The 27748-nt window shown below is 41.6% G+C and overlaps 2 protein-coding genes across 6 annotated transcripts in view; both read left to right on the plus strand.

Annotated features, from left to right (window-relative positions):
- Positions 1-30: 30 nt before the first annotated feature.
- Positions 31-6956, plus strand: rab38c (RAB38c, member of RAS oncogene family). Its single transcript, XM_063486012.1, has 4 exons — positions 31-228; positions 848-978; positions 2533-2670; positions 4740-6956. Exons 1-4 carry the CDS (start codon positions 36-38, stop codon positions 4899-4901), a joined length of 624 nt encoding a protein of 207 aa, XP_063342082.1. The 5' UTR covers positions 31-35; the 3' UTR covers positions 4902-6956.
- A 2035-nt stretch (positions 6957-8991) lies between these two features.
- Positions 8992-27748, plus strand: part of si:ch211-200p22.4 (phosphatidylinositol-binding clathrin assembly protein) — a 30120-nt gene continuing 11363 nt past the window's right edge. For 3 of the 5 annotated variants that reach the window (XM_063485669.1, XM_063485670.1, XM_063485671.1), the window contains exons 1-8: positions 8992-10387; positions 16365-16507; positions 21186-21261; positions 21651-21753; positions 25346-25439; positions 25537-25648; positions 26095-26201; positions 27618-27659. In XM_063485669.1, the coding sequence (XP_063341739.1) occupies positions 10258-10387; positions 16365-16507; positions 21186-21261; positions 21651-21753; positions 25346-25439; positions 25537-25648; positions 26095-26201; positions 27618-27659 (807 nt within the window). In that variant the 5' untranslated portion in view covers positions 8992-10257. The remainder of the gene's footprint in view (positions 10388-16364; positions 16508-21185; positions 21262-21650; positions 21754-25345; positions 25440-25536; positions 25649-26094; positions 26202-27617; positions 27660-27748) is intronic. The other 2 variants (XM_063485673.1, XM_063485672.1) reach the window with 2 other exon arrangements.

Genomic DNA, 27748 nt, shown 5'->3' on the forward strand with positions numbered 1-27748 from the left:
CGGAAAGTTTTCATAATATCACCGAGCCTGCAGCCATGCAGCAGGAGCTTCTTTTCAAAGTCCTGGTCATTGGAGACTTAGGAGTGGGGAAGACGTCCATAATCAAGCGGTACGTGCATCAGATCTTCTCCCAGCACTACCGAGCCACCATTGGGGTGGACTTCGCCCTGAAGGTGTTGCAGTGGGACAGTAACACTGTGATCCGGCTACAGCTGTGGGATATTGCAGGTCTGTCAAACTTTAACGACCCACGGGTTTAAGGCTTATATATATCAGGTGATACAACGGTGTTTGTGTGTGTGTGTGTGTGTGTGTGTGTGTGTGTGTGTGTGTGTGTGTGTGTGTTTTGGGGTCTTTGGGAACAAGAACCTTTTGTTTCACCATCAGCAGCCGTGAAAGCTGCTTCTGGAAGGAAAGGCGCTTTGCAAATTCACTTGAGAGGATATTTAGAGGAGAATTAGAAGATAAATATCTTCATCTTAATCTAACTCAGGTCTTTTTGTAGTGTCATAAATAAGAGGGTAACACTTTTTTTAATTTAAGAAGTGAAAGGCAGAGGAAAAACAAAGAAAAGAAAAGCAGATTTTCCACCCAGTGAGTGTGTGTTTCTGCGTGTGTGTGTGTGTGTTGGATGCCTGGGTCACTCCCTGCCGTTTGATGCCTAGTTGAGGAATGTAGATCCCATGCTCATAATATCAGGCACATGATGGCAGCTGCTGGAGACTAAACACACACACAGAGCTCCATAACTGGCACTCATAAACCATGACGTGACTTGATTTAATTTTATGGACTTGAAAGCAGTCTTTGTATGTGCGTGTGTCTGATTGATGGCGTCTCATCCCAGGACAGGAGCGGTATGGGAACATGACTCGTGTCTATTACCGGGAGGCGGTGGGAGCACTGGTGGTGTTTGACGTGACGAGGGCCTCAACGTTCGACGCCGTGCTGAAGTGGAAGGATGACCTGGACTCCAAGGTCAGATGGCTGAACCCGCAGAAGCATAAAGCTGGGCTTTTCTGTCTTCATCGTCATTCTCTCTGTCTTTTTTTTTTTTTACCCACATGTGACTGATCGCATGGTGGTTAGCACTGTTGCCTGAGTTCAATTCCACCATCAGGTTGGGGTTTTTTTGTGTGGAGTTTGCATGTTGTCCCCGTGTTTGCGTGGGTTCTCTCTGGGTACTCCGGCTTCCGCCCACAGTCCAAAGACATGCACTTTGTGGGGATAGGTTAATTGAAAAATCTAAATTGCCCATAGGTGTGAATGCGGGAGTGAATGTGAGTGCGAATGGTGTGTTAGCCCTGTGACAGACTGGCGACCTGTCCAGGGTGTACCTCGCCTCTCGCCCTATGACAGCTGTGATAGGCTCTAGCACCCCCCGCGACCCTGAAAAGGATAAGCGGAAGCGAATGGATGGATGGATGGATGGTTGGTGACTGATCGCAACTAAAGAGAGAGACAGTTTTTAGCCCCTCCATTCATCTGTTTTCTTAAATGTTTATGCAGTTCGGGGTCACGGAGGGGCTGGAGCCTATCCCAGCTATCACTGGATGAAGGGCAGAGTGCACCCTGCACAGCTTGCCAATCTATCACAGCACCCCACTGACTCAAAACCTCTGTTATTTTCTTTGCAGTATTTCAGTGTTTTTTCTCCTTCTCACAGGGATCCAGCAGCATTCCCTATAAAAGGCAAAAACCTCAGGTTGCTACATTTACCCACATATTTTCTCTTTTTGCCCCTTTGCATCACTTCTAGTGCTCTTTTTGGGATCTTGCATTGGGAGCAACAGTTGCATTAGTGCAGTGAATGTTGGAAAAAAAAAACAACAGATCAAAATCGTGCTCTTGGTTGATATTCAGGTTGAAGGGTCCTTATTTTTATACAACAGAGGAGCGAACAAAGCAGAGCAGAGGCGACTCAGCAGGTGATCTGAAAGAGGATTTTGGGCAAATTTAAATCAGGTTTTTGCTTCTTTCTTTTTTTTTAATGGGAGTAGTCACGCACGTTTATGATCTCCTTTTGTATATGTGGAAAATTATCAGTCGTTGTTCAAATGTAGATTAGTGCCACGGGCTTTTGGAAAACCTTGCACTTTGATGTGCATTAAATGGCAGAAAATGAAGAAGCAGAACTTGAAAGGGAAATAAAATTTACAACTTATTTTTTGCAGACTGTTGCATGAAAAGCGTGTAAAAGGGAGCGTTTTTGGACAGAGACATCATAAAAGATGTGAGAGGATTTCAGAGGGTGAACACGCACCTCTGAAGAAGCTTACTGACACTTTAAAGCAGCCAAAAACCACTCCATGATGAGAACAAGCAAGAATTAGCACTCTAATCTCTTCAGCTCGTATAGTTGTCAATAATACTTTGTTATTGGTTTGCTTTTGTGATAAAATGTCTTTACAGAAAGACTACGGGGCACACTGATATTTTTCTGTTTGTGTGCTTTAAGGTAAGACAGGGCCATTTAACAATTTCTTTAAAAAAAAAATAATGTCATCCAGCCCAACTTTCTCCTTTCCAAAGGTGACACTGAACCATGGGAGGCCAGTTCCAGCTGTACTCTTGGCCAACAAGTCAGACCAGCTGGTTTCCCAGCAACCCAAACTCGACGTCTTTTGCAGGGAGAACGGCTTCGTCGGATGGTTTGAGACTTCTGCAAAGGTGTGAGAGAGGAGACGCATGTGGCTTTTGATCTCTGCAACAAGCTGTAGATGTTTTTAGACAGATCGTTGAGTATACCAAAGATTTCTGTGCAAATTGTTAAAGGTTAGAGGTCTTTCTTTGACTAGCCAAATGATAACTCTGTGCCATACAAGCAAGGCACAAAATCAGGTTATATTTGCATATTTGGGGGTGAAACTGGAGCAGTGTTATTTCAACAGAAGCTTCCTGTAAAAACAAACGATTCAAAAAATGTTTCACTCAAAGTCAGACAAGTTTATTTGCCGTCCTCTTGGGAGGCAAACAGAGGAATTCCAGCACTCTGGTGTGAACTAGACTCTTCTTTTTCTTCTCATTTAATGCCTTTCCAATGAGTTACACACAAGAGTGTGAGGTAAAGGCTGCGGTGTAGTTACTGTACATGAAGGTTCATGTACATAAAGAGTGACTGACATGTGGGCAGTTTGAAAGAGAGCTGTAGATGTGTGACAAATGAAAGGAAAAGCCTGGACGGTTAAAGCCCTCAGCGAGGGGCTCTGATACAAAGTTATGCTGTGGGGGGCGTTTGGGTCCACAAATCAACACAAGGCTGTCCTGAGTGATTGCCTTCATCCTACAATGAAACATGCTGCTCACACTTAGAAATCGAATAATATGACATCAGTCCCCTGCCAAGCATGCATTCCCATTCCCAAAGAGTCTAGCTCCGGTCTAAATTAATGCGGTAATAGTAAAAAAAATTTCACTTTTATTTTTAACTTGGCTAAATCACTATGGTAACCTATGGTGAATGCTTAACCTGGCCAGGAGCAATTTATGTGCAGCGTTTCAGTTTAAAATCAGCTGAAAGCATCACATTTTCACTGATTCCAGTGCGCTTTAGGTGTTGTACAGATTCTGGGCTGAAGGAAAAAGGTTGATAAGTTGTACCTTACACCACTGAATGAGGCCCAGCTGTAAAGTCGAGTCGCATTCTCGCAGGATTTTGCTGGCATTCAGTCGGTGATGCAGAAAAGGAATGTTTACGCTCGGGCGTAGATGTGTAGCTATGTCTGATTTATACTGCTGCGATGGCAGCTACTAGAACCCAAAATAGTAAATATTTATATTTGTTGGCTATTTATTTCTGAGAATACCTGTTAAACCAATACAATTAATTGACTGCATCACTCTGAGTAACCGCTGGTGTTTCAGAGATCTAATGTGCTGCCGTCACATTAGAAGAACGGCAGCACAGAGCGGTAAAATAAATCTAATAGAGTGACATATTTTACCCCTTTGTGCGCTTTTGATGCTGGTAAATTCACAACATAAAGATAGCCTTATTTGCGGCAATGTTGCATTTTATTGCTATATTCTCTATAATTTTTAGAGATCACCTGTTCCTCTGATAATGTCTCTGATTGGAGGAGGCAGCGCTGAATTGCTCCACTGGAATAGGCTCTCTTACAGTATGTGAGTGTGCACAGAAGCACACAGAGAAGGCGGGTAACCACTGCCATAATACTCGTTATCTCTGACTGGGAAAAGCCTGGATATGTTGAACTTTGTTCACCGTGAACCTCTCAAAAAAATCTTTGGAGAACAACAAAATCAGATTGCTAAGAGAAGTAGCGATCCAGCTGTCATCAGTCCAGCTGCCTACTCTAAGGTTGACCTAAATGTGTCAGACGGCCGCCCCTCCCTGAGCCTGGTTCTGCTGGAGGTTTCTTCCTGTTAAAGGGAGTTTTTCCTTCCCACTGTTGCCAAAGTGCTTGCATCTGGTTGTTGGGGTTTTCTCTATATTATTGTAGGGTCTTGACCTTACAATACAAAACACCTGGAAGCAACTGTTGTTGTGATTTAGTGCTATATAAATAAAACTGAATTGAATGTGTTGTGACTATATGAAAAGTAAGGAAAATTACAGCTTCTATAGGACTCATTCTGAGTTTAATATGAATGTGCGTCCATGGCAATCAATTCAGCTTCTCTTGAGATATTAATGTCCGTGTGTGTCTGCTGCACTGGTGTGGCTGTAAAGATTTCATCACAGCTGTCTTACTTTTTCTTTTTTTTTTCTCACTCAGGAAAACACAAACATTGAGGAGGCAGCCCGCTGCTTGGTAGAGCACATTCTGAGAAACGAGGAGAGTCTAGTGACAGAGCGAGAACCTGGCTCGCTCATCCTGTCTGGATGCACTACGACATCAAAGCAGCATCTCGGCTGCTCCTCGTGTTCAAAATGGTAACGTCTGACATCAACAGGCGACCAAGACGGGAAGGCCACGAGAAATGTTTGACTCAGGGACCGCTTTAAGAAAAATTCTGGCTCAGAGTGATAGATTTGATTTTAAAAACATCTTAAAAGTGTTTAAAGTTTATGAAGTTCTGTGGATATCAAATGTGATTTGTATTACTTTATTTCTTTATTCATTTTTGGGGGTTTTTTTTGTCCCTCCACACAAACTTAAACAATCTTAGAAATCAAAACACTAAAAAAAAAAGAAAAAAAAGTTGGTACATGCAGTTTTTATTATTGGCACTTTCTGCATGCTTCTTTAACTTGCTTTGAATCGACAGCGTGACACTGATATTTGAACTGACAGGTCTCTGTGGCACTTTTATTCTGACGCTTATGTAACATGAAAAATAATTCCAAACTTTGATGTTTTTGCCTGCAGTGTGAACACAGACACGAAAACATGAATCTTCCTTGCGTTATTTGCACTTTTCCTCGACCTACGTTTCTATCTGTGATTAACCGCTCGCTAAAAATGTCAACTTCATGAATACTGCATTGTGAGCTTGAGATACATAAAAGCAGCTGCTCAGCTTTGGATAACATATAGACTGGGAACTGGGAAAACAGCCTGACTCAGGGAGGGGCTTCATACTGTTCAACCCTGCTGCTTGAAGCACTAATACTGACCTCAACTCAGCTGGGACGAGAAGTCATATACAATCTCTTTGCATATGACTCGGTAGCATTAGCAATTTATAGCAAACACACTGTGTTGGCTATGTTTTTTAATAGGATTTTCAAGGACCTACATCACTCTCTTTTGTATATGGATTTGAGTGAACATTTAATATTGGGTGGGCCACATGGGATTTTCTGTTTTTTAAGTGAGCACCACACTCTTGGCTTCAGAAATAACTGCTGTATGGGAATGAAATCTCTTTGCAACAGCTATCGCCACCTCGTGGCTTCAGATAGAAGGCAGGTTTAAGATACTTTCCTATTGGCTTAATTTTTCCAACCCCAAAATCAGCTCGATGTTTTATATTGTCTATGGGCGCGCTTGGTCTAATATCCACTGCCAAGCCAATGGATGTCGTGCATCAACAGTGCCTCTATGATAAGGCTCAGATATTTGAGGCGATAAGCCCAGAGCAGAGGCGGGCAATTAATTTTCCCACCGGAATCACATGAGAAGCTGGAACTGCTGTGGAGGGCCACACCAATCAGCTTGTAGAGATATGAAATTAATACTGAGCAGAATTCAGCTCGTCTTATTGGTGCAGCTGCAGTTTATCATGTGGCCCCTGTGGGAAAATTAATTGCCCACTGGTGGCCCAGAGGAATAATAATAATAATAACAATCATAACAAAGAATTTAGCCAACAATAACACTAAGTGGGATTTTTTTGCTTTGCACCAATCTCATTGAATATATTTTTCTTCTACACTGCATCATGAGCTGATGAAGTGGAAAATCTGTTCTGGCACAGTGCTGAGGAAACTAAACAAGAATCCTTTGCAGTCAGGAATAAACAGAGAAGTATCAGGGACCCTGGAGGGGAGACAGTTTAGCAGATATGGCCACTAAAAGGACCATTCAATTAGCTGATAAGATACTAAAGACTGTTTCTGAATTCATTAATTAGAAACAGCAGTAAGAATAAAACAATTAAGACATCTGTGGGTCCTCCAGTGCTCTGCCTCTTCCTGATATACTGATGGATATTCAGTCGGGTGCTAATTTACATTTGTTGTCTGTATTTTAAATGTGGTTTCAGTGAAGAATCTCATTTTTGCAGTATTTCACTCTTAACTTTCACCACAAACTCTTGGCTCTGTTGTTCAAATGGGACATTTTCTTCAGCTCGAAAATCAATTTCTTGCCAGTCCAATAAAAAAATGTGGTATGTGCTACTCTTCTTCTGCACAGCCGCTTTTGTTGAGCTTGTTTTGTGTGTTATTTGAAGGTCCATGTTTTCAAATTAGGCATCTGTTTTATATTTTTCTTCACTGCCTTTGATGTGCAATAGCACGGCCTTGAGAATAAAGCCATTTGTCTGCACTCTCTGTGGACCAGACTATGTGTATATAGACATGTACTTGACATACTTCTACATATGTTTTAAATAATGATCATTCAGGATCTTTGCTTCAACTACATGTCACTTAAATTGACACTATTCGTATAGTGCATTTAGATTTACTTTAAAGAAAAGTTTCTCTTCCTACAGCTGCACGCTTCTGAGGATTTACAGTTGTTCTCTTGATGTCATTCTGAAATGAATATCTTTAGGTTCTGGTTTGTTGGCAGGGAAAATTTGAGGTTGTTACTTTGCATTTTAAGGAAATGTTGATCAATATGTTTCAGTATTTTAGGCATTTTTTATACCAAGGTAAATAACTGAGCAGCAGATTAACTTTAAGATTGTCTATTTGTTGTACAGCTGTAGTCAAATGTTTACATTCAGTAATCGTGGGCATGAATGTCATGGTAATTTGGGACTTTTAATGATTTCTTTGACCTGTTCTGTCCATGGTACAATGATGCATGCATCCTCTACCAGACACTTTTGGTAGCCGTCAACAAGCTTCTGGCATAATTCTGGCGAGATATTTGACCACTCTTCTTGACAGAATTTGTGGACCTCATTTAAATTGCTTGTTTTCCTGGCACAGGACTAGTCCATACAATTTTCTATTGGTGTGAGGTCGGGGCTTTGGGAAAGTCATTCAAAAAGGGATCATTGTCCTCAAGATGAAGCTGATCATTGTGATCATGTTGGAGAATTCGGAGGTAGCTCCCCTTCTCCATTAAACCATCCACTTTGCGCAGTGTACCAGTACCCCTGGCAGCTAAACAGCCCCAGAGAATGATGCTACCACCACCATGCTTGACAGTTGGTGCATCGTTCTTAGGTTTGAAAGCGTCACCTCCTTTACTCCTCCAAACATACCTCGTTGTGACCAAATAGCTCAACCTTGGTCTCCTCTGACCATCAAACTTTTTTCCAGAGGACATATGATTTGTCCATGTGAGCAGCTGAAAATTCAAATAGAGCTTGAAGTCGTAATTTTGGAGCAGGGACTTATTTCTTGCTCAGCGCCTTCTCAGTCCAGTGATGTAAAACACACTTCACTGTGGACAGCGGCACTGCTGCTCCACAAGTTTCCAGCTCACAGTAAGCTTGCTAGTTCCTGGCTGAGGGTGACAGTTTGTTTCTTCTTCCAGATCCTGGACTTTTACTTATGAACAGTAGTTTGAACCAATGATTTTTGAATCCACTGTTGTTTAGAAATAATCACAAGAGACCTTCCCAACTTTTGTAAATCTGCAATTCTCCTTCTTAGATCTTCACTGAGTGCCTTTGCAGTGTTCTGAGTGTTGGTCAGTTCAATGAGTCTTGTGAAACAAGCCCTTTTTATGATGGCAGAGAGAAACTACCAGTTGTAGTCAATCATGATCGCTAATGAGGAGTTAATTGGCCTTATCAAGTTAAATGACATTGTAGAGCATTGAGCACAACGTATTAAAAGATTTAATTGAGTCTATGTATATATTTGAGTCTGTGTGGATTACAGAAAATCCAAAATGAATTCAAATTCTTGTTTTTTAAAGTCATCAAAGATGTGCACTGTACAATCATTCCATCCGGGAAAAAGGAAAATTGAACGAAACCATTAAAAGCCCAAAATGAGCATGACATTAACCACTGCAATGCATATCTTAGGAGCAACTTTCCTCTAAAGGATGTTGCACATACAGTATACACCAAAATAAAGAGTGCAGAAATTAAAATAAATTGACAAAACAGGGACAGAAGTTCCTGCAGGGTTTAAATTTTAGCAGTGTGAATATTTTGTGGTCCCAGAGAATATCTTCTAAAGCTTTCTGCATAACACAAGGAAATATCTTTTAAGCTATTTAAGTAATACCCTCCTGTGAGTTATTTTACCATTATGAGAACACTGTTTCATTCCAGGAACTACATTTCACTGTTACGGTGAAAAGATATTAAAGTAAAAACGATTACTTAAAGCTCCCTCATAGTATTAAGTTAAAAACTGGAGGTGGAATATTGGTGGGGAATTATTTACAATAAACGTCACCATCTGGTTTTGCTGGGATTTAAAAGCACAAACTAAAACACACGGGGTCAGAGACACCTTTTCATATGAGGTGTTACAGGAATAAACAGGGGGAAGCGTTACACGAATAAAACATCTTTTTGTGTGTTATTATTAGTGGGTTTTCCTCACTATGTGTCTACATTTCATTGGACAGCAGATAATCAGGGAGAGTTTGCACATCACACTCTTGTGCTGTCCGTATGCACTAAGGTGATAAACCAGCTGATGCTTTTCTCTCCTTGAAAAGCCTTCTGCTTTAAGATGCCCTCCCCGGACCCGAGAAGTGGTCCAATCGCCCTCGTTTCTCAGTCACCTGATTCATGTGCTGCCATTTTACACACAAGTTTGACTGACAAAAAAAAAAAAAGAAAAGAAAAGAAAAAACATCAGAATTGGCCTATCGGAAACCTCAGCAGAGAAATACACCCTTTTGTAAAGAAGATTAAAAAGACTGGGGATAAAAATCACAGCGGCTGAGGTTTGATGCAGCCAGCGCGGGGTGCTGTGTGCGGATCAGAGAGGCGCTTGCAGTCGGATCTGTGCACACGTTCAGAGGAGATACCGGGTGAAGAAGAAGGAAAAGGGGAGGGAAAGGACAATGCTACAGCCTGTGTCTTTGAAAAATTAGTCTTCAGTCATGGTGATGCCGCATAGATTTCATAATCATCGCCGGCCGTCTTTCGATCACTGACATTGCTTTTTTGGGATTCAGCGCTCTGGCACGGACTCTCTGCGCCGGCATTTCACCCTCAGCAGCGTCTATTTCAGGGATACTGTAGATTATATTAATACATTGACCAGCTTTGGATGCAGGCCGCTCTGACAGGCTACACCGATTTTCTTCTTTTTTACAAGCAGGTTGATTATTTCTGCAGCTGGGCCATCCTGTTGCCCTGCGCTGGATTTTTGGATGCTTCTCTGGATGTGTGACCGTTTAACGCTTTATTTGGCCGCCGCATGAATTCTCCCACCGGATCCTCGTCCGTGTACGCTGCTGTCCTCCACCACCACCTCCTCCTCCTCCTCCTCTTCTTCCTCCTCCGGCCGATTCTCACAGAGGGCACTACCCTCCTCCTCCTCCTCTTCCCTGCCGCTAAAGACATTTTGATCGTCCTCCCCGGTTCCCCCCACCCGGACTCGACCATCACTCCTCTGCCTGCCGCCTCATCCTCCTCCTCCTCCTCCACCACCACCACCACCACCACCACCGCCGCCGCCTCCTCCTCCTCCGTAACATGTCGGGACAGTCTTTGACCGACCGGATCGCCGCCGCACAGCACAGCATGACCGGGTCTGCCATCAGCAAAGCCGTCTGCAAGGCCACGACGCACGAAGTCAGCGGACCCAAGAAGAAACACCTTGACTGTAGGTTAAGCATACCATCACTGCTTACTGTATAGATAGCCAGCCTGCCTGCCTGCATGCATCAAGCGACCAGCATCTTTTTCCTCACAAAGGGTAGCTTGTATAAACAGCATTACGCTCCCCCCTCCCACCACCTCTCTCTTTCTCATCCGGCCCGCTTATGTTCACAGCTTCTTTAATTAGGCACCGTTACATTCCATTAGATTAAAACGTGATTTACGCAGCAACCGAGCGCGCACAGGCTCCACCACTGACCATCAGAGCAAGCGGAGATCTTCGTCTCTCTTTTTTAATATAAGGCGAGAGGGGGGCAAGCCAGGCATTATCTGTGCATTTCATTCAGGGGAAATAGGCCACTCTGGTATAAGCTAATCATATTGCAACCAGTCGCTTTACAGTGTAGGCCTATCCATTATTAATGCCACTATCAGGAGCAGCAGCAGCAGCAGCACTATGTCCCTTGGAGACTCTTCAGTACAGAATGTGCGTTATTGTGCAACATTTTCCTGCCATGCATTCTTGTTGATAAACGCGCTGCTGATCAGTCCTAAAGGTGCTGAGGACCCTGTAGAGGTTTTAGGAAGAGCAGTGCACTTTTTCCACTCCCCAGCTAATTATTTATGCAATCAGTAGCAATGATGCACACAGCGATAAAGAGGATTTCTCACATGTGGATTGCATCAGTGATTATTAGGTGGCTGTTAGGTTAGGTGGCTTTTCTGCCTCACTAAAATTACTTGACATGATCAATAGGGAGCATGGGTGATCAATGGCACTGCCAGTCACACTCACATGCAGGCAGACAGACAGCAAGACAGCGAATCTGGAGGAAATGTGGATAAATCAGTCAGAGAGAGACCATGAGGCAAGTGGCCAAACAGCCAGTCATCCAGCTACACACCCACCCACCCAGTCAGCCACCCAGTCAGTCAGTCAGCCGGCAATTTTGGCAGTGGATTGGTCAGTCATGTCCACAGCAGAGGGTACCACTGTGGATTTTGGGCTCCCTTACAAGATATGCCACCAGGCGTTTCAGTGTAATGTATCTAAAGAGGGCTGCCTCACTAAAAAAAAAAAGCTGAAGAAGAAGAAGCAGGAAACACCCAGTGGGTGCTCAGAAGCAGGTTTCTCTGAGCATTTACGATGAAGGAGCCCTTTTGTGACTCTAGAGTAATTCCTGCTGCTTTGATTTCATAGTAATCTTACCTCGATGGTGGCAGGCGCTCAGTGTTAATTATTAAGGTTTTTTGGTGGTAGTGTTGCTGTATCCCTTTTGTGAGGCTGATGTTTTACGCTATACACAGTTTCACACATCCCTGGGAAAAAAAAGTAGAAGAGAATCAAACCTACTGATGGCTCCACGTTAAGTATCGCCACAAGTGCATCAACAGACTGACATCGGTGCTGGTTTGTTATTGTGCTCGCCACAGACGCCCCAGTTTTATGAGAACATTGCACCCCTGCAGATATTAAACGGCAGAAGGTCATCCACCTTCAGCTCCCGCCACGAGTGGGTGTATCTCAGAAACTAGTAAATGTCACTTAACTCAAGGGTGAGAGCAGAAAATCTTAAAATAGAACCGGAGCATTTACATGACAAATGTCCATCTGTCAAGTGGATTATAAAACCGTTTTTGTCACGACTCACAAGGGCAGAGAAGTTTCTCTCAGAGTCGGTCAGTTTATTCTGGTGAAGGTGGTTTATTCTCTTTTTCCACATTGATACGACTCCTTTGTAGATTTGATTCACTCCCATGGAAGTATGAATCGCATTTTTCAGTTAAGTAAGCAATTTTGTACTGAAGCCATTCAGATGCAGCTGTTCTAATAGATTCCACAATAAAATACTTTCTATTTCCAGCTAGAGAGCCTCTCTTCTAAGCCAACATCCAGCACTCTCTCTCTCTCTCTCTCTCTCATTCGCATTAGGGCACACTTTTAAGGTTAAGGAGGCGATCCAGGAAGGAAGTGTGTTTGTCATCAGGCGGTCAGTGGGCCTGAGCCTTAATTTGGCCGAGAGGACCTTGGTGGGGAAGTGAATAAAGAATGCAAAGAAAAGGCGGTGAACACAACTGCTCTCAAGGAGCTTCTGATGAGTCAGCTGTACAGGACTGCGTGCAATCTCAGGTCTCTTTGTTCAACCATCAATGCATCTGAGACTCTTTTCTAACTGAACCTGCATGGTAAACTCGGGTCATGAGAAAACGGCAGACATTTGGTTTGTATTTTCAGATAATGCAAAGCTTATTATAAAAGCTCTCTGCATGGAGGACACGAGCGAATGGAGCAAACTCGGTGTGGCTAAAAGAATACAGAGCTCCCGGGAAGAAACTGTTCAGATTGGAAAGAAAGAATCTGTTAAAATAATCTGAGGTTAGTTTGATAAGCAGAGTTAAAATACACTCTAGTTGTTATTGATCCACCACGGCAGGCACAGCATAGAGTAAATGCTACACACAATAAATCTATTCAGAGTGACCAAACCCAGGCCTCCTTTTTTCCCCCCTCTTATGGGGTCATGACCTTGCCGCTGTGGTAGGTGACTTCAGTGGCAAATGTTCATCTTTGATGACCCACTGCAAATAATGAGCATGACACACACACAAACACAGGGTAATGACATAGTAGAAGAGTAATCAGGCCAAAAATTACCTTCTGCCCCCAGAGCACAGTCAGCAGTGGCATTCACTGTATGATTTCTTTGCTTGTGCGTCACTGCTGAAATGCTGTAGCGTCACGTTGTAGATTTATTCAAAAAGAAGCTAATTGTGTCAAGAAAAATTATCTGCCTTTTTTGCTCCGATGTTCTTCGCTTTTGGCCTCTCGGCTGGATTTAGTGAACGGCAGCAGCGAGAAAGAGGAAGAAGTGACGACAGATGAGCAAAAATACAACGGATGATGGGGCTCAGCCGCACAGGCGGTCAAACAGAAGAGTAATATACATGAATCCCCCCTCCACGCACACACATGCTTACTCTGACATCTTGTAGTTCAATTACACGCTCTGAATGATATTCACTTTTTTTTTCTTTTTTAACGCCAAGGCCTTAAAACACATGGGAGGGGAAAAAAAGGTTTTATTGCATTTTAAAGTAAGTCTCTTTATGAGCACAAATCCCTTCAGTCATGCATACTTTAAAACTCTGCTCTTACATTTGATCCTAACCAGTATTACAGGTGTCTTAAATTTAGCGCCATGTTGTCGTGTAATCGTGCAAACCTTTGCACGCTTGCAGCATAAATCTCACTTCTTTTTGTGTTCTTTATCTGGATTTTTTCCTGTGTGGATTTCGGCTTATCAATAATCCCAGCTGGCAATCGTGCAATCAATACTTCATCATCATCATTGTCATCATCATCACATCCTTCTGGCTATTTGCACAGCCACACATCGATGGTTAAATCCCAGCTGATGAATTGTCACCCAAAGGAACAAACAGATTGCGACATGGAAATGTAGTAATTACCCTACTAAAAGTTAAATATCTCTAAACCTCCAGTGAATTAGTTACTGGCTACTCACAGGCAGTGTAGAACTGAACACCTTTTGACCTTGTCTGCTGTTTAGTTACAGCTTGATATAGATGTTTGGGGTTTTTTTATATTTAGTTGTTTCTGAATTTCCTAGGATCATCCTTCTTCCAGCTCTGCTTTTGAGCTCAACTGACTCTAAATATGAGGCAAATATGCGGTTATTTTTCCACTCTGTTGCCTCATCTTACATCGTTTTTATTCAAGTGTCACATAAAACTACTAGAAGCTCTAGTCTCTGCAGTTTAAAAGCCCGTGAACATAAACGCAAAAATACAGGGTTTCAGAGAAATGGTCCTAATTTAGACATGGAATGCAAGAGGCACACATTAAGGATTTTAAAGGAGGAATTGAGGATTTTATTGTTGCGTATATATAGATATATCTATTCAATATGCGTTAGTTTGGGAATTGTTTCTTGTGCCAATTTTACTGCTTCCTGTGCATGTTACATTTTCTGCTTTCAGATGTAGGGAGTGGACAGACCTTTGGCTTATATTTGGCCCTAAAGCAGGAGACCAAATGTCATGACATTAACGCAGCAGAGTTGAGAGTCTGACAGTCTTGGCTGTGTTCATAATTCATTGTAGGCCAAGCTGGATGGGGGGACGACCTATAATCAATACTTTTACACTTATTATTGGCTGTGCTGTTCCTGCTGAGGCTTTCGCACTCGAAACTAAAATAAAATAAGACCAAGCTGAGCTGGATCGAAGCATCAGCTGCCGCAGGTCGCTGTTGCTTAGGGTGTGTTTCGACATGCATTCAACGGTTAATCAGGGTGCGAACCGGGACTCTTTGGTATCCAGCGTTTCAGTGGCTGCAGAAAACCTCATCAAGCTTTCAAAACAAAACACTGATAACCTCTGATCCTGCAAAAAGAAAGAAAAAAAGAAGCAGATCTCAGAAACCAAACAGCTTTCTCAGTATCTCAGCACACAGATGCTCTCCCCGTCTGCCTGTGACTACAGTGGTTTTCTCTGATTGCACTAGGGACTCTTTAATTTAGTTCCTTTCATTATAATTGTGCGACACACTTTTGTTGCTGGTGTCTTGTTACCAAATTCAAGTGAAACCGCGGATCGTCTTGATTTCACATTTCTCATCTCATCTGGTAACATTTTAGATTCATTTCTTCTGTCTGTTTATCGCTTTTGGTCCCAGTGTGTGTTTTACCAGGATTAGCTGAGACCCTGTTACCAGCTGGCCTTTAAGCAGCCTGCACAATCTCACTTTTAACAGCATCACTGAGAATTTGATGCAGATTGTTTATCCAGGAAAAAAATCTCCAGCTTGCTGATAAATGTCACTGAGCAAATAGCATGAGCTATATATTATGAATGCACTGTGTATAGTCTGTTTATAAAAAAAAAGGTTTTTTACTGTAGAAATGCCCCAAGTCAAGATAAGAAAATCTGTCCCTGAAGATTTTAACAACCTTTCGTTTACAGTAATTGAACATTTCAGAATCACATTAGTGGATCTGTAGGCTATGCAGTCTGTAATGCACTGTGTAAAACATGGGGCATGTTTGCACCATTTTACTAGAAGCCTGCAAGTCTTTGTGCTTCAACAGATGCCAAACATACTTTGCATTTTGCTTCTGAGCCCAGTTCCTTAAAGAATGTAGGGCAACATTCCTTCAACCCATCTCAGCAACACTTCTTATCTCTATTTAATTATTTTTGTTGTATCTACAAGACTGAGCACAAACAAAAACCCTTCTCCTCTGTTACCCTGCCAGTTCTCAGATGTGAACACACACATGCGAGCACACACTCGGCCTGTCGTTTGCCAGACCTTTGAGTCTGACATACAGCACCGAGCTGTTTTTCCCTTTTTTAAAACGTGTTCCACATTTGCTTTGAACGGCCAATTTACATTCTAGATGCGACTCTCGGATGTTAACTGTTGGGAGGGTGGGGGTCATCTGTTTTAGTCCATCATCGCTAACAAAGATGCTCGGGAAGAAAACTCACAGTCAATATTCATCATCACTCCATTCATCTGACAGTTTTTTTTAGTTTTTTTTTTCCTAAATAAAATATGTGTCGCTTAAGTTCATTACGTGGGAATGGAATCGACCTTGCAATGTACCTTTCCATCTTCTGAGTTGATATTTTATTGACATTTTTGTAGAGGAGGCTGGCAGCGTTGCTGAATTACAGTCTCAGATGTGCATTTGGAGATATATCCATCTATAGAGACTATATCATTCATCGATATCATTAATCAATCATTTGTTCATTGAGGCGAGATAAATGCACCGGTCAATATGACTTCAGTCAGTGTGGTTGTTTACTCCATCAGCAGCTGTTGCTTTTATTCACAATGACTTACAGTAAGTGAACAGGCGGGGTTGGAGTTTATTTGTGTGTTCCTTCACGTTGCTTTCACACTTTTCTCCAGATTGTTTCATGGGTCATCTTTTTTTTGTCTCCTCCAGACCTGATCCACTGCACCAATGAGCTGAACGTCAGCATCCCCCACCTGGCAGACACACTGCTGGAGCGCACAACTAGCAACAGTTGGATTGTGGTTTTTAAAGCGCTCATCACCACACACCACCTCATGATGTACGGCAATGAGGTGAGTCACCCGCATCGACGTATGGATGCCCGGGGAAATTTGTAGGATGTTTGTCCCCTCTGATCTTGTGACAACAGGAAAATTATTTGTCATCCTGACAAAAAAACGCTTATTTTAAAGAGATCTTAAATGCACTATGGTGCTTCTAAAATGATCCGCCTCACCGTTTTTTTTTGAGGTCAACATTTCCTGAGTGGTGGGTCGTGACTTGAAAGGCCAAAACGACTCTGTTGAAGCTCTAAATAAAAGTGTAGAAAAGCTTATTTATCTATTTATCAGTATTGCTCTTCCAATAGAAAAAGGCACCAAATAACCTCTCATTATCAGTGACTCCTGTGTGTGGGAGTGTTATGTTATCAATTAATTACACAATTTGTCACTAGGCAGCAAAAGATGATGATCAAACCATTTCCTGTACAGTCTAATACGCTGCGAATGAGCACGAGAGAGACTCTGAGCTTGCTGGTGTTTTGATCGATCCTAAATACTTTGTAGAGATTTCTCTCCAACACACCCTCAGTGAGATTCTTTGAAACCGTGTCTTCCATGTGTCCAGCAAGGACAGATGAAATATTCGGCTGACATTTCAATGGCCAGTATGACAAATCGCCGCGCTCCACTGCGCGCCCTACGAGAGCGGCGACCAAAAAACATCAAACATGTTAAATGATGAGCTTCTGAGACTAGATAGAAGTGCCGTGGCAACGATTACTCCGGGGATGATGACCCTTTCAGAGCATGTGAGCAACAAAGCTTTCAGTGACATGAGCAGTGACATGATGTTTTAAAAATTTGTCAGGGTTGTTTAAATTGGGCGTTTTTAGCCTGGCTTTTTCCTCACTGGTTTTCACCCTGGCCAGAAAGACTGCATGTTTACAGGCCTCTGAATTGGCATCAAAGCTTGCTTAACGTGATCTGATCCTTTTAAAAAGTGGATGCTGGAATGGGTTTTGCTGCAAATGGGATATCACTTAAGGAAAGAAGGGGTTGTTTTGTATTGGTATTGAGGGCAGATTGTGAACGCTAGATCAAGGAAAAGTCGTATGAGTCAGCTCTTAATGTTAAAACACCACAGCGAGCTGACTGACCTGATCCACCCTGGCAACCACGACTCAAAAAAACTAAACAAATACATGTTACATCATTAGCTTTTTCCAGAGGCTGCTTTTTTTCTCCATTGAGCACTTAATTGTCTGCCTGCTTTCAGTTGTTACAGGAAAGGTAATCTGCTTTTTTTTTTCCCTGGGTAACTCGACCTAGACAAACTACATCAAGCCTGGACATGTTTATGAATGCTGATACAGTTTTCAAGGATGTCAGTGTGTCTGTTTCATACAGTTTCAGGGCGATTATTTCACTGTTTCCTTCTTGGCTGTGAAATTAGTAAAAGGCAAAAAAAAAGTAGGGCAAGAGCTTTCAAATAAAGACGGGGCAAACGTTCAGTGAAACAAGTAAGAAAGTGAGTTACACAGCGATAGCTAATATACCCAAGTTTGGTAACACTGGCTACTATAAGATGCTAGTCAAACCTGTAGACTGTATATTAGACTTTGTTGTAGACACAGTGATGTCACCCACTGGCTTTAATGTTTGCTATTTTCAATTTCTAGCACCAAATCACAACAACAGTGGCTTCAAGGTGATTTTTTATTGTAAGGTCAAGACCCTACAATAATGCAAAGACAACAGGAAAAAAACCCAACAATAATATGATGCGACAGCGGGAAGCAAAAACTCCCTTTTAACAGGAAGAAACCTTGACAGAACCAGGCTCAGGGAGAGGCGGTCATCTACTGCGACCGGTTAGGGGTGAGGGGAGGAAGACAAGACAAAGACACACTGTGGAAGAGAGCCAGAGATTAATAATAACTGATGATTAAATGCATAGTGGTGTAATTTTTGCAGCCTTAAATCTGCTTTTGTGTTGCAGATGTTGTGTTTTTTAGATCAGATGCAACTTTGAACAAGCGCCAATTGCTAAGTTAGCAGCTAATGTTGACTAGCTTAGAATTTGGCCACGTGCAGGTTAGAGAGTGCTCTGCTGATAGCAACCACTGGTTACTAATGAGAAATGTGTTATCCCTGACCATTTGGTGAGCAGTTGCTGGAGATTGTTAGATGAAATTGGGAGCAAAGAGGTATACAGGGGTTACGAACGCTTTGGGCAAAAAGTGTTGGGCGATGACAGCAATTTACACTATATCTATAAACACTCAACAATTACTCACTGAGTGGTGGAGAAGCTGTAAAGCAGAGCAGTAAAATATGTGCAAAATATTTGGTCAAATGTTGAAGCCTGCTAGCAAACAAAGCAATCACAAGAAGGTTTTTTGGTGCACCACCACGAGGTGGCTGTAGCTCAGAAGGTAGAACAAGATAATTGAAAGGTTGGTGGTTCAATCTCTGGCAGCTCCAGTGTTAGCTAGAAAGCACTTAGGTGCAGAAAAAAAGTCCTTTTATGAATGGATGAATAAAGCATGTTGTATAAAGTGCTTTGAGTGCTCCAGTACAGTAGAAAAGCCCTCTATAAGAACCAGTCCTTTTAGCATTTACCCTCTTTGCAAACCACTTGCCAGCTGCTCAGGGAATACAGTTTTCCTAGACCTGCATGACTGAGGCCTTAGCAAAGTGCATACACAAAATGCCAGGCCTGTGGTGCTTTTTCAAATTCTTCTTCCATGTTTCCGTGGTGACATGAACAAAAGTCTGTCGCAGATACAAACTTTGGTGACCTTTAAGTTACGTACGAGCAACGTATGTGGATTGAGACACGTGAAACAAACACAAATGGAGAATATAACGTCACATTTGCAGGGAGGTGGTGAATATGAAAATCAAAAGAATTGTGATTTATAATAAATCTTTAAAAAAAACATATAGATGATAAAAATCGCTGTACGTGTGACGATGTTTGTGCAAGGTTTCATTCATATATAATCATAGGTAGGGTAGATACACAAATACATACATATGCTATGATCTTTACAGTAAGATGCCACAGATATGCTAATTATTGGCAGTGTTGGGGAGTAACGGAATACATGTACCGCCGTTACGTATTTAGAATACAAAATATGAGTAACTGTATTCCGTTACAGTTACCGTTTAAAAAGGTGGTATTCAGAATACAGTTACTTTGTTGAAATAAATGGATTACACGGCGGTACTTTCCTGTTTCATATTGTCGCGGGTCAGGACTGTTTGGGTTTGTTTGACAGCTACGCTCTGTTGTTCCAGGCGGCAGCGTTACGGTTGCCATGGTTACAGGGTGACGCTCTCTCTCTCTCTGCGTGTTTCCTGGGTGAGAGAGCACTTTTTTGTTGTTGTTGTTGTGCTAAGCTAAAAGGCAGAATGCTACAGGCATGGCCCTAAAGAATGTAGCCTCATGGGCAGTGTAGTCCGTGCTGCAGCGAGAATGGACTACCATACACGTTATGTGTCTGTGAGCGAGGGAGGGAGAGAAAGGAAAAGTCCGAGCTGTCACGGAGCAAAAACGGGAGCTGGAAGCATGTAAATATAATAATAACCACTGCAGCCAAGAAGAGTGCCTGACGAGCCCATTTGTAAGTAAGCTATTAAGACTCAACTGTACACTGTGTTCGTGTTTTCCTCCGGAAAAAATAAGTTCCGTTGGAGCAGCCTTTCAACGCCTCTCTCTGTCTCTCGCTAGCAAAGTTGACCCAGACAACAAAGTAAAGCTAGTTTTCAGCTACGAGCCCAACACGGAACCCACCGTATTAGCCAGAGGTCCCTTTACTACGGTTCGGAGCCGCGGACCTTCAGTAACAGTAATAAATCACAGCAATAGTACATTCACGTAGTTGTAAACAGCATGATAATATATTAAGTAATCCAAAGTATTCAGAATACGTTACCCTCATTGAGTAACGTAACGGAATACGTTACAGAATACATTTTGGGGCATGTATTCGGTATTCTGTAATGGAATACATTTTAAAAGTAACCTTCCCAACACTGATTATTGGTAATATATAAATACAATAACACTAGATTTTAATTCACTGAAAACACACAGAAAGCATAATATTACTGTGCACAAAGTGCATTTGTCACACTACTGCATTAAAAAGGCACTGAAACAATAAACAGAGTTCAACTGTAATAATTCAAATTAAGTGAGGTAATGCTTAGCAGACAGCTGGTACTTAAGCTACTTGGGTCGTACAATCAGCCGTGCCCTTTACTTTAAAACCTTTAAACTAATTATAATTATTAATTTATATAAAAATCCAATTCCAGTATAGTTGGTCAAAAGAAAAAAACTATTAATTTCATACATAAAGCTGGGTATGTTTAAATCATCTGGGACTCACTAACTTTTTTTAGACAGCCTCAAGCGCCCATTTCAGCATCACAGTTTTTAGCAACTTGGCTTCATTCTTCTTGCAGCTAGCTAGAATTTATAAATAAAATTATTTGTCACTGGAAGGTACATTTTATTACTTTTAAATTTACCTTTGCAAAAAGAAGAACTTCTTTTGTCAAACGTTGCCTGCGTCACTCATACCAGCACAATTACCCTCTGAAAAATGCAGATAAAGCTGCAACGTTTGTGTACATACACGCTGCCCATGTGGCAGTTTGGCCTTGACTTGATACTGTCAGGCCACAGAAAGAGAGAAATCACTAACTCATTCTTCTGTTCTTTTTCCTTCAGAGATTGATGCAGTACCTTGCCTCCAGGAATACACTCTTCAACCTCAACAACTTTCTAGATAAGGCTGCACTACAAGGTGATTTAATGCCATTTGGCTCTTTGTAGACTCAGCAGTGCTGTACATCTAACAAAATGACTTTATGTCGGACTCTCACTGCCTCGGTAGCGCTATCAATAAGCTGCCGCTCAGACGGACCAAATCTGAAAAACCTACCGATGACTGTACCCTTTGTTTGTTACAAAGGCTGCGGAAAATTAAAAAAACATGCTTGGTGACTTTTTAATTATATATTCAAAAGGAAACGAGATAAATAAAGTAAGGTAATGCATGAGCACTGGAAATGCAGGTTGGTCACAAAGAAGCGACTATATTTTTAATTAAAATAAGTGTAGCTTCTTAATCTAATGTGAAAATTGGTCAAGCTGATCAATCTCTAACTGCAGCACCCTCTCTCTGCCCTACAGGGTATAACATGTCAACCTTCATCAGACGCTACAGCCGCTACCTGAATGAAAAAGCCATGTCTTACAGACTAGCAGCGGTGGACTTCACAAAAATGAAGAGAGGGTAGGATACTCTTGCTTGTAACACTTTGCCTGTTTTTTATCCTCTGCTTTACCTTTATAGTAGAAACAGTAAATATATTTTCTATTTTTCCTTAAATGTACATTTATGTTAACAAGTAGTCATTGCAGCCCCAAGCGGCAAATGCATGTCTTGTAAAAACAGTGTGTTCAAAATGGTTTCTATTTTTGTGTCAAGTGGTCTTCTTGTGCCTATGTTTGAGATGAGAGGGCGGGGCTACCTAGCAACAGTTTTGTTTGCATATGGGCAGCCAATCAGAAGAGAGTAGGACCTTAAAGAGACAGAGCTAAAAGGGCACAGAGAGTAGATGAACTGAGCCTTTGAGCAGGGGCGATTCTAGGATTAGAGCTTTGGGGGTGCTGAGCACCCAGAGAGCTGCCCAGCCAGGCAACATAAACTTTACACGTCACAATGAGACTTCTTCCCTGTCTCCGTCAGTCCCTGCATCCTTAAATGTCTCCAGTTGTCCCAAGTTCTCTCTGACTGTCTCCTGGGTGCATTTAAACCCCTGTTCCTCCCTGTCCTCATTGTCTGTTGTCTTCATCTCCGTTATCAGTCATCATATTTTTACCATCTCTGTGCAAGTCTGCAAATTTCTTTCTTAAATAATAAGATTCTTAAATTCAACAAGTCTCTCTGTGCCTGGGTCCTCGTCACAAAACATGACATCACTGTTTTGTACATTTTAACACAATTTAATCCCCACATTTGAGAAAGAAAGGCAAAACACTTTTTTTGAAAAGTCTGTAACAAAACCATCAAATCTGATAAAGGTTATTTAAATGCTGCAAAAGAAGAATCGATTGGAATAAAAAACAAAAATACATATCCTAATCTTAATTACTGGGGGAGAATAATGAATAATCCTCATAGTGAGTAAGAAGTAAACTGAGTGCATTTGGACAGAGATTCACTTTTAATGTGTATGTATAATATAATACAGATACATAAAAAACACTCCCAAAACAGAATAAATTATTACAAATAAAAATCTTTACTGCAGATACTAATTTTACTAATTTAATAATACTAATTTTGTGTTGTAAGATTTATGAGTTTCATGCTTTCATAGTGGTACTTGGGAGAGCTTGACATTTTTATCAGGTGGCACACACTGTAAAAAGTTTGAGAAACACTGATAAGTGTATGTGTGCTTTTGGAAAACATTTAAAGCTGCTGTACAGAATCTTTGAAACAAGCTAGCTTAAAACACGTTTAGAATATAAACAGAGCACTCTGCTTCTCTTTACAGCTCCTCACTCCACCAGGGCACCATTTGGCACTTTCTGATACTGTACTGCGGCAGTCATACAGACAACTGGACGGTCCAAAAGTTGGCCTACCTATTACTGGCTGAGGTTTTAGTAGAGTTGTGGCTGAACCACATAAAAATATATCATTAATTTTAATCTCCCCAATCAATGATAATGTTATGTTGGAATGTTGTTAAAGACGGTCAGAAATGTTTCAACCCAGTTTGTTTTGCAGATTCTGTATAGCAGCTTTTATATAGGGAGAGCACAACTTCCAGACTGTATGAGTAAAATCAGGTTTTTTCTCTTTGTCAGTTTAACAGTTTCTGTTTTGCCTGTCACTGTTCCCTGTCTTTTTTCTTACCTGGTTCTTCCTGACCTTGTACTTTCTCCTCACGTTCCCCTCTTTCCTCTCTCCCTCTTTGGACTGACAATCATACACAAATAGATTGTATTCAATTAGATGAAAAATTGCATTAATATGAAAAAATACTATTAAGATCACTAACAAAAAGTCCTCTCTCAGTCTACTTCAACCAAAAGGCAAATAACCAAACCACATGAACATCTAATAAAAGATATAAATATTGAAACACTGATCCAACATTATTTTTGATTGACGGATCATTTGATTTTACACTTTTACCTGAATGTGGCTCCTGTTTTTGAAAAAACTTCCTTATATCCATTATGAACCTGGCTGTCTCTCTGTGTACACACACACACACACACACACACACACACACACACACAACAGGAGTTATAAGGTTAATGGGCATCCAGTCAGTTAGCTAGTTAGTATCCATTTCAAACAGGACAGTGGTAACAACAGTAGGCTACGGACAATGTTAAGTTTTAGATTTTAAATAGGCTGTATACATTTCAATGGGAGCAACAGGACGGTCAAATCTCGCTGATTTTACTACAGAGCAGGACGGATTGTAGGGTAGCAAACATCGTCGGAAAACATGTTTTCAACACTGCAGGTTACCTGGGTGTAAGGTTTTTCAGCTAAAAAGAAACATGTTATGACTCCTACCTAACTATATAAAGAGTAACTGAAGGTTAAATGCAGCTAATATGTCCTGTTTTAAGCCAGGCACTCCGCTGCGTCTCAGCCACCATCTCTCTGGCAGCAACGGAGCTAGAGCCAGAGTAAGGGAGAGCCGAGCTGGAACAAACCATTTTGGGAGAGGGGGGGTTATCTATACTTTTGTTGTTAAAATGTTATGTCTCAACCAAGTACTGTATGGTTTTTATATTTTTAGCAGTGTGTCACACAGACAGCAAATATTGTCCAAAAAAAGTAAGACTAAAATCGCCCCTGCCTTTGAGTAATAAAAGCTTAGAGTCGCTATTAGTGATATTCTAGAACAAAAATGTTGAGCAAGAAATTGAACAGCCTTTGATGCTAAAATGCTGTATTAGAGTCAGTATATCATAACTGCAATCTTAAATCATTGTAATTATAAGCTAGTGGTCATAACAGACCAAACAAAGGAAAACAATTACAAGTATTGAACCAACAAAGGATGAGTGTGAGGTTGGTTTAGGACATGCGTGAGGACATTTTTCAGTGGGGAGGTCAGAGTGGGATTACATCAGGGTTAGATGAGGTCAGGCAGGACTTTCAGTGGATCATAGTGTTTGCAGATGATAGTGTGACATGTAGTGAGAGTAGGGAGGAGTTGGAAGAGAGCCTGGAGAGGTCGAGGTATGCTCCAGAGAGAAGAGGAAGAAGAGGAGGGAACAGTTGTAAAGCTGAAGCTGTAAGGAGTACAGATAGTTAAGGCAAATGAGTTTAAACATCTGGGGCCAACCATCCAAAGCAACGGATTGTGGACAAAAGAGGCAAAGAGGATAGAGTGTAGGCAGGGTGGAGTGGGTAGAGATGAGTGTCAGGGTGATTTGTGACAGAAGGATAGCAGGGTGAAAAGGAAGCTGTACAAGACTGTAGTGAGACCTGCTATGATGTATGGTTTAGAGATGCCACTAACAAAAAGACCAGAGGCAGAGATGAAGATGCTCAGATTTTCACTGGGAGTGACCAAAATGGACCAGATCAGAAATGAATACATCAGCGAGACAACTCAGGATGACCAGTTTGGAGATAAAGTTAGAGAAGCGAGGCAGAGGCTGTTTGACACGTGCAAAGGAGGGCTAGTGGATATGTTTGATGCTGAAAATGAAGCTGGCCAGGTAAGACAAAAAGAGGAAGACCACAGAGGAGGAAGTTACATACTCTTGATTTTCAGTGCACGTACATCAGTTCCTCTACAGGCTTGATGAGTTCTGCGTGTGTTCTCCTGTGTGATTCTTAGGGCTGATGGTGTGATGCGCACCATGAACACAGAGAAGCTGATTAAGACTTTGCCCATCATTCAGAACCAGCTGGATGCACTGCTGGATTTCCAGGTAAACATCTGCCTTAATCGCTCCAAACCCTTTAATGTAAGCAATTGTAGCTGTCACTTCAATATCTCATCTCTCGTTCGTTCCTCCTATCGTCCAGCCAAACTCCAACGAGCTGACGAACGGAGTGATCAACACAGCCTTCATGTTGCTGTTTAAAGACTCCATACGGTTGTTTGCCGCTTATAACGAAGGCGTCATCAACATGTTGGGTACGCACGACACAGCAGATCCAGAGTTCATCTATCTTTAGTTCGTTCTATATTTATGTGGTAATTTTCCTCTGATGTCAAGATCACAAGACTGTGACTCCATCCAACTCCACTTAATCCTTCTTTAGAGAAAATCAATTTTTCCTTCCACTGTCTTCCAGAGTTCAATTAAGGACCACTGTGTAATGATCAACTTCTTTTCTTCCATTAATTATTAAGCCAGTGAGGTGTGAGGGTCTGATAAGAGACCATCAGACTCTATGATTTTATTGTAAGTGGGAGTCTTAATGAAAATTAATTTCATCCTGCATGGACAAGAATTGGACAGGCCTAACAGGGAAAATCAGTACCAGATTGATTTTTAAAAGTTGTTTTTTACAGTATACACTGCTGCAGGTCAAAGTAAATTCTGTTTCTTGAGCTGTTTCTCGTCTTCTGGCACGCAGAGAAATACTTCGACATGAAGAAGAACCAGTGCAAAGAAGCTTTGGAGATCTACAAGACCTTCCTCAACAGGATGACCAAACTGTCTGAGTTTCTCAAAGTGGCGGAGGTAACGTCCGTTTGTCCTGCCGCTCTTCGATGGAGTTAAACACCTGTAAAGACGATGGGAATATCTATTTGGAGCTAATCTCAACGGCCTTCCTTCCTCTCTGATTTCATATAAATATATTAAATGCTCCTTTCTCATTTCGTCCTGTCACTCAGGAGAAATTTAATCTGCAGAAAAGCGCACTTGAACCTGTTGAGATTTGCTTCAGACTTCTGTTACCCCGGGAACTGATTTACGGTCAATATTCTCATACCTAAACTGACCGCAGATCAGCCTCCGGGAGCTTCTTCTCTTTAATCTTCCAAGTCTCTTTTTTGCACTAGATCTTCTCCTGTTTCTGTCCCTCTCTTGCCCTGGCCTAGGGAGGGGTTTACTTCAAGGCAGTCATTAACGCCAGAGTCTTATAGGCTATCAGAGAGACACTCATGTAGAGCTTCCAGTTGAGAGACCCCTCGTGTGCTGCCTGTTCACATGCCTGCACTGCATGCCCAAGCAAGCTCTTTTTCTATCACTATCTCTTTCTCTTGTTCTAATAGCTTAATTTCCACCCTATTTCTTTTTTTTTTTGTTAATAAATAGAAGTTTCTTTTATTTTTAAATGGCTGTTACTCAGTTAACAGCTCTTGCCGGGCTTCACAGTAAATATAAACAGTTTTATGATCTGTAGACTGCGCAGCATAATCGTGTACATCTTCAAAAGCTGCCTCGCTGCTTGGTTTCGTTCCCATTTGGAAGAAGGTTTGGGATGCAGCCACTTGATCCCAAAGAAAGAGAGAAAAAAAAGGAAAAAGAAAGAAAGACTAACGTTGACTTTAAGGACCCATTCATTTTACCTGTCTAACAAAATGTGTTTGTCTGTTTGTGTGTCATCTGTGCTCCCCCTCCCCTTCTTCTTTCTGTTCAAAGTCAACATTAGTTGAGTGTCTTCCTTTTGGATGTTTCTTATCTTGCAGTCACATGACCTGTTGTCTGCCCTCTGTGCCCTGCCTGTCCAATCAGTCGTTGTGCTCAGCTTTCATTTCCAACCAGATCTCATCGTGTGTGTATTTATAAGTGTGTGTGTACATGTACTGTGTGCGTGTGTGTGTGTGTGTATATATATATATATACATATATATAGGTGTTTGTATGCGTGTGCATGCGCCCTCCTCCTCTGTTGTCTTTTCTTTGTTTTCCTTTACAGCCACTGCATGAAGTAATGAATGCTTGGGTTTGATTCTTCTTTCTCCCTCCTCCTCCTCTTCCTCTTCTTCCTTCAACACGCCTCTTCCCTTTATTTTTTATTACTATGTGGTCTGTTGGGTTTTTTTCTTTCTTTTTTTGGTTATTCCCTGATTTATTGTTACATTTGGTTTTATTTTTATTTTGCCTCCCTCCTCCCTCCCCCTATCCCTCCTTCCTTTTTTTGTGACACAGCGAGTTGGGATAGATCAGGGCGACAGCCCCGATCTCACACAGGTCAGTCTACATCTCATCTCAATCAGTCAATCAACCAGTCAGTCAACCAGTGTATTAAATCCGTCAAAGTCAGTCCCATAATGCTTCAT

The sequence above is a fragment of the Pelmatolapia mariae genome, linkage group LG10_11 (genome assembly GCF_036321145.2).
Source record: "Pelmatolapia mariae isolate MD_Pm_ZW linkage group LG10_11, Pm_UMD_F_2, whole genome shotgun sequence".
NCBI classification, from domain to species: domain Eukaryota; kingdom Metazoa; phylum Chordata; class Actinopteri; order Cichliformes; family Cichlidae; genus Pelmatolapia; species Pelmatolapia mariae.

What these genes read in the sequence shown, in the direction of transcription:
- rab38c (XM_063486012.1), top strand. Translation starts at nt 36, where the DNA reads ATGCAGCAGGAGCTTCTTTTCAAAGTCCTGGTCATTGGAGACTTAGGA. An exon ending in ACAGCTGTGGGATATTGCAG is followed by an intron (nt 229 to 847) that starts GTCTGTCAAACT and finishes GTCTCATCCCAG; the next exon opens with GACAGGAGCGGTATGGGAAC. An exon ending in GGTTTGAGACTTCTGCAAAG is followed by an intron (nt 2,671 to 4,739) that starts GTGTGAGAGAGG and finishes TTTCTCACTCAG; the next exon opens with GAAAACACAAACATTGAGGA.